Source organism: Cryptotermes secundus, unplaced genomic scaffold, assembly GCF_002891405.2.
Source record: "Cryptotermes secundus unplaced genomic scaffold, Csec_1.0 scaffold836, whole genome shotgun sequence".
Taxonomy (NCBI): domain Eukaryota; kingdom Metazoa; phylum Arthropoda; class Insecta; order Blattodea; family Kalotermitidae; genus Cryptotermes; species Cryptotermes secundus.
Genome location: NW_019729223.1, coordinates 1,907,253 through 1,914,488, shown reverse-complemented (window position 1 = coordinate 1,914,488; position 7,236 = coordinate 1,907,253). Strand labels below are relative to the sequence as shown.

General features: G+C 41.9%; 1 protein-coding gene across 2 annotated transcripts in view; it reads left to right on the top strand.

The window, feature by feature from the left end:
• LOC111865543 (ero1-like protein) overlaps window positions 1-7,236 on the top strand; it is a 28,867-nt gene continuing 21,631 nt past the window's right edge. Inside the window, exon 1 of one of the 2 annotated variants that reach the window (XM_023853668.2) lies at window positions 1-490. In XM_023853668.2, coding sequence (XP_023709436.1) covers window positions 380-490 — 111 coding nt within the window. In that variant the 5' untranslated portion in view covers window positions 1-379. Of the gene's footprint in view, window positions 491-6,028; window positions 6,336-7,236 lie in introns of those variants that run through there. The other variant, XM_023853667.2, reaches the window with a different exon arrangement.

Below are 7,236 nucleotides of genomic sequence, written 5' to 3'. Positions count from 1 at the left end.
GAAATAGAACTCGTTATGGGACCTGCATTGACGTTCTAATGACTGCGGCATTTGTAACCGAGTACCAGTTAATACGTGTTACTGGTGCTGAAACCGATACTTGCATATGGGTAGGAAAAGAGATAAAGAATGTACGAGTATTCTATGTCAAGAGCTATTCAAAATGTGGTACTGATTTCAGCATGCCTCACATGCCTCTCTTGTGATAATTACGTTTTTTAAATTCTCGGGAGTAATACTGTGTTGTGGTCTTTGTAACGGAGTACTACGTTCTTCCAAGGACTTTCCATAATTAAAGCAGATAATTAAGCCAATGTAAATGTGAACATTTCAAAGAAGTTTTAACTGTGCGAGTTCACAAGAGGTATATAGACTTATTATGCAGAATCTTCATCGGGGTTTTCACTGGACGAGCATTGCGCTGTTTCTCCATTTGGCCATCCTCGGGTTATTGCAGCAACCTCTAGCATGTGAAGATGCATGGTGTAAGGTAAGTATAGTGACCATGGAAACAAATGACGCTAGTCGAAATTTACGAACTGAATTCCCAGCAGCACAAATGTTTCATAAATAATTTTAATTGTGGCATCAACAATTGCGCCTCCTATCCAATACGTACCGTGAGCGATTACCCCGAGGATACCGGGGCTTTAAGCTGACTAGTCATGTCCATCCAGTGCCGAGTTCAAGAAAGGAGGAGATATACCTCCACCCCCCATACGTATTCATGGCATATTGCTTAATTAATTAAGCTCAGAAACAACTTTACCGTTTACCGTCAACGATCGTTTTGTAGGATTTGAGGTTCTTACGGCGGTGGTTATGAAGAGGTCTATCTTCTGGGATATAACGCCGCATAGTCAGTTCAAAGTAAACCGACGTTTCGGAGGAAATGTTTCCTCCATCTTTAGAGTCGAAGATGGAGGCGATATTATATCCCGAAACGCCTGTTTACTTTTAACGGACTGCACGGCGCTATATGCCAGAAGATGGAACGCTTCAGCAATTGTTTTATGCATTCTTTGCATACAGAGCATAAAACAAAAACGTACGAGAGTCAGTAAATAGGTCACAAATGGAAGTAAAAATGGATGTAATAGGTTTTCTATGTATATCACTAGGTAGCAGCATAGTCCAGCTTCATGACGGTCTAGGTGATAGATGCGCGTGCATATGTTCAGAGTCTGGTTTCAGTAGTCAAAATGACGACCGTGCTTGATGGATGTACTGCCGAAGAGCAGCTTTCTGTTGTGCGATCTTTTCGTGGGTAAAGAGGCTCAGTGCAAATTATATTAATAAAGAAATGTTTCCTGTTTACGGTGGGAAGTGTTTCTTGTGTATAGCGGTTCACAGGTGGGTCGAGAAATTCTTTCAAGGACGTTCGAAAGTCGGAGATGATGCCCGACCGGGTGCGGAATGGGTTGAGACAACAGTCAAAAACTTCTATGCTGCGTGTTTCGACGCAATGGTAAAGTAATAGGATGAGTTTATTAGTGTTAATGGAGGATAAATCGAGAAATTAATGTTTCTTCCAGGTTCTAATGTGACATGTTTTACGTTTTATATCCGTTTGTGACCTGTTTACTCTCTCTCCCTCTTAATAAGGTAATTGTCTCCGTCCGTGCAAGAATATTTCATCTTAGAAACACGGAACAGATTTGTATGAAAATTAGTCCTAGAGTCAACACGAAAAGTTGCTAGAATGTAATTTTAATCCATTTCGGCTTAATACAAAACCCCATTTCGTTGAGGCTCAAATCAAACTTTTGAATCTTAGAAAAAAAAAGGCTTCTCTTTCGAAATACTGTATTGGTCCATACGTGGAATATAAAAAAAAAACTCCATGATCTAAGTCGCAAGCGAACTATACCGCCGCTTGTCGGCTAAGTTTAATGCCAACTTTTGCGGATAGAGGGTGTCGCGTGGTCAGCGCAACGAATTCCCACGGCCGTTAATTTCGGTTTTCTAGACCGGAGCCGCTCTTTCCTTAAAATAGCTCCTCAATTATAATCACGAGGCTGAGTGGACTCCGTTCCAGACCCACTACTTCTCAGAAAAAATCTGGTAGTGCCGAGAATCGAACCCTGACCTCGGGATCTGTAGTCAAGAATGCTGACCACTAGACTACAGAGGTGGTCTCCATCCGTGGAATATAGACATAGATATTGTTTTTTTTATTGCTAGTGGGGTGGGACTAAGTCCCTTGTACTGCGGCCACTTCTGGCCTATTGTACCAGCCCCAGATGATAGGTGAGGGTGATTGTGGAGCAATTGGTGGAATGAAGATTGCCAGGGGAAACCGAAGTACTCGGAGAAAACCTGCCCCAGCACCACTTTGTCCACCACAAATCCCACTTGACCAGACCAGGGATCGAACCGGGGCTGCCTCGGTGGGAAGCCAGACTAACTGCTTGAGCTATGGCGCGGCTCTTAGACACAGTTAAGTTATACAATATGTATTTTAACCATTTTGTATCTAGGCCTGCGCGTATGTGACGGAAGAAAGAGACCACTTTGAAGACCTAGGCATGGATGGAGAGATATTAAAATAGACCTTAGAGAAATAGGTAGGTCTGGACTGGACTCATCTGGCTCAGCATAGGGACCAGTTGTGAGCTGTTCTGGACACGGTAATGAATCTTGGTGCTCCATAATATGCTGAGAATTTCTAGGCTATTCGAAGAACTGCTAGATTCTCATTAAACCCTTCCATTTGGTTACTTGGTTTACTTCAAAAGCATAACGAAATATAAGGCAAAAAACTTGTGCATGTAGTGTACAGTTTCCATAACTAACTAGATCTACAAAAATGGGTTTGTGTTTCTTGTAGTAACTTAGATATTGTATCTCCAATAAACGAACACCAAACGAAATCGCAAATACTGCGTTAAGAACACTCATGTCTCCACTTTTATTTAACAAGGAGAGATATGTCGCTTGCTTTTTTGCGTCAGCTGTTGTGGCGTGTGTGCATTGTTGTTTTGTTAGTAATTAGAGTAGACATATTCAGACGCTGAACACACAAGACAGTTTACATCCTGCTTACGTCACCGGTGACGAGTGCCCAATGTAGCAGTCGTGAACAGTTGTACGCACGCATGAACGCACACGAAACTCCGTCACAGGGGTGAAATAACATTTCAGCTCAGACGATAAAATAAAAATGTCTGGCTGATATTTGTGGTTTCTGCCAGGACAAATGAACATGTCTGTGACTGAAAGTATATTCAATTAATTAATTAATTAATGGTTTATTTAACGACACTGTCAGTAGCCCGGATATATGGAGTCGAATTGTAGAATGACCAGTGAATAATGAATGGGATAGGATGTGGAAGGAAGTCGTTATAATCTCATTTGAGGTACTATCCTGTTATTTCCTTGGAAAAACTGAGGAAAGCCAAGAGAAACCTCGGTCAGGTGAAAGGGAGGGGCTATTGTCGAATATTAGGATCGCTACAGGTATTTGTGCTGATCGCTACATTTCGACGTTCCGGGAGGAACATAAATTTTGCGTAAGACTCCGGATCCCTACCGATGGTGTCTCCTCCTTATCGATGTGGTGGGGTTTGAGTGCTCCTGAGACCCTGAGGGCTATGCTGGCTGTAGCGTAGCTACTGGTAGGGTCACCCATGCTGGACAGGTCAAGGGGTAAGGGCCAGACGAAGAGGGATATCCTGGTCATCCAGTTTGGTGGTTGGGCGTGAGGCTAACAACCTCACACGGTAAAAAGCTAAATTGTTCAGAAATCAGACAATCAGACTCGGATGCATGGATTGAAAGGAAATCGAGATCAGCGAAGGAGCTCAGACGGTTGGAGGATGTACATGATGATCTCCGTAGGGGAAAGTTAAAGGATTGGGAGGAAAGCTGAAGAACAGAGAATAAAGGAGGCAGATTGTTCAGAGGCCAAAGCTCACCCTGAGCTGTAGCGATGAAAAGGAAGGAAGGAAGGAAGGAACAGTCGGGATAGCTCAATTGGTATAGCTAGGGGCTAGACGGACAGGGTTCGATTCCTGGTAGGAGCAGGATTTTTCACTTCTCCAAAGCGTCCAGACGTCTTTTCGGTGCACCCATCCATTGGGTGCCAGGGGTGTTTTCCCCGGGGTAAAGCGGCCGAAGCGTGGAGCTGTCCGTTCACCTCCCTCTAATGTCGAGGTCAATACTGGTGTAGCTATACCTCCACTCTCACATATGCCTTCATGGCATAGTGCTTAATTAATTAAGCACAGAGATAACTTAACCTGCTTTTACTTTTCACATAACTTTCAAAAAAAGGAAAGATGCTAGCAAAAATATTTAGACATTGAACGATTGAAGTGCGGAATGGTTTATGTAGCCATTATACGCAGCTGTTACTTACTTACTCATGGACGTGAGCCCTTCTTGAGGAGCCGCCAATTCTGCAGCCACTCAAGAATTTCCTAGCATTTTATTGAACCCGAAGGTTCATTACCGTGTTCGCAAGGGTCCCTATCCGGAGCCGGATCAGTCCAATCCATACCATCCTATCCTATCTCACGAAGATCCATTTTAATGTTGTCCACCCACCTACGCCTTGGTCTTCCCAGTGGTCTCTTTCCTTCTAGCTTTCCCATCAATATCCTATGCGCATTTCTCTTCTCCCCAATTCGTGCTACATGCCCTGCCCACCTCATCCTCCTTGGCTTGATCATTCTAATTATACTAGGAGAAGAGTTCAAGTTATGAAGCTCCTCATTATGCAGTTATACGTGTAGGTAGCGTAGCTGTTATGACAGAAAAATTCCAGGAAGTAGTGTGGACTGGACCCGTAGCTATGATGGAAGGAAACAAGAAATATATACAGAATTGTGAAAGAGGAAAATGGACAAATTGATTTTAAAATGGGTCGTAGAGGAAGGGGGATTATAAAGATAGAATAGGCTCCGAATGATGTTCCGGGTAGGTCTTGGTGTTATCTCCTGTTATCTGAGAACTACGAGTAGAGCAGAAATCGTGACTGACAGTGATTTGTCGATCGGCATGTTTGATGTAACGGCCCTGACACCTGGGCGTGCAGGGAATCACGTAGTCCTGCTAGCACAGACTCACGTGTGTCGCAGCATGTAGTAAAGTAGTCGTTGATGCAAGATTTCTAAGCGTCTTGAGAGGGTAAACACGGCTCTTTTACTTTTTCTTGGAATGTCTTCAAGCGACACATAGAGTTAAGTTTACGTGATTCTCGTGGTGTTCGGTTCGATTAAATTTAATTTAATTTAATACGAAAAAGTCAACGCTTTGTTTCACGCCGGACGCACATCTAATGTTATTCAACTGTCTAGAGAAACCGGCATAACAATACAGATTACGGTTCAATTCATAACCCATTCCATTTGGGGCAAATTATATCTGTCAATGTCAGACGTGTGTTAATTAAACTTTTCTCTGTGGCCCTTGGTCTCGTGAAAACTAGCAGAATTTTTGTGGGTTATGAGGTCGGAGTTTGAGTCTCGGTATGGTCAAGAATTTTCACTTCTCGACCTCGTCCAGACCTGCTCTGGCGCCCACCTAGCCTGAATACCGGGCGCCTTTTCCCAGGGGATAAAGCAGCCGGGGCGTGAAGCTGACCACTCACCTCCATCTAATGTCGAGGTCAAGAAAACGTGGATCTATACATCCCCCCCCCACCTCAAACGTGTTCACGGCGTAGTGCTCAATCGGGACTTTACTTCTTTGTCACATGATGGTTTTTTTTTACGGTTGCTGAAATTACTTGTGAACAATAGAGATTTTATAAACATTACCATTCTGCTGGGCTTTCTCGAAGGTTTGTGGACTTCTCATTTTCACTTCCCCCATCACGTAGTCACTTTTGGAGATAGGGGTAAAGGGCATCGGACATTGAAATACAGGAATTAGAGATAATGAGAAAACAATGAGTTTAGATTTAACATTCATACTAAGTGGTTACCGGAACACGCACCCAAATGAATGACGAAAATTTATTAGAGAAGTGAGGGATTATTTTATGAGATGTCCGTACCATGGAGTTGTGTGTAGGCGGAAATGACATTCGCTGACGCCCTACTGTCATTCCTCAAATAACTAGAGGGTTTATCAACAAATCAGTGCCGCTTGGAGAAGTTAGTATTGCGTGATGTAACGTCTGGTTCAGTGTACGGGAAAGTAATACAATTGTTGCCACTGTTATAGTTACAGTTGTTACTAAGCAATTCTGTTAGTGTACTATGGACTTATTACGAACTATGACACTGTCACAAGTGTTCGGAGTTATTACTTTTCTGTCATTATTTTCTTTAGGGAATTTGTATTTTGAATCCCACCTGAAAGCGAGTGATCACTGTTTTTGTAAGGTAAGTTTCTCGAAGAAAAGAAAATGATGTCGATTACAGACACATAAAGGTGTTATTACACAGAATTCATATTCGTGTATAAACATTGAAACGTAGGTTAGGAAATATGACAACGGAACGGTAGTGACTTTCAGATTGTCAATTTTAACACACATGCCGAGGTACATAAAGAGAGAATTGAGGTATGTAAGGTATATTTAAGCATACTCGTTATGTTCGCGGACATTGCGGCTTGTAAGAACCTCACAGCACAATTTAGGTGCCCTACCAAAACATTCTTGTTGAAGGTGCCAAAAAGAAAATGTTCGACAAGGGTTCTTTCCTTGTTGCAGATATATTTTATGACAGTGGTGATGTCAGACTTGTTACTGTACTTAAAATTATAACAAATCATGCATTAGGGTATATCCAGAATTGTTAAATAGTTCATCTGCTAAGTATTTTTGTAATATTCCATATTACTTTGAATATAAGATGCACATTTTACACATATTTTCATGTTGAAAAACTGAGGCACATCCTAAATTCGAGTAATATGCACCTTTCTGACTTCTTTTTCCCCAAAAAACCACATTCAAAAGTGGATGTGTCTTAATTTGAGGGCATCTCATGGCAGAAGTAATGCTGTATTTAAAATTAGGGAACCATGAATTTAAATTTATAAGTATGTAATAGAATAAAAATGTTTGGTGTCTGAAATTGATACCATAAAAGCAGCATTTTTAACAGTTTTGATGGACAGCTGTATGTGTTTGAAGTAAAAATGAAAATAGTAAGTAATAAGTTAATACTTCTTTTGGCTTATCTTGGACTTCACCCATCGTCTGGTATGTAAAAGACAAAAGACCACGACGTTTCGGAGGCTAGCTCTTTCTAAGGGACCCAACAGAATAGGTGTTTT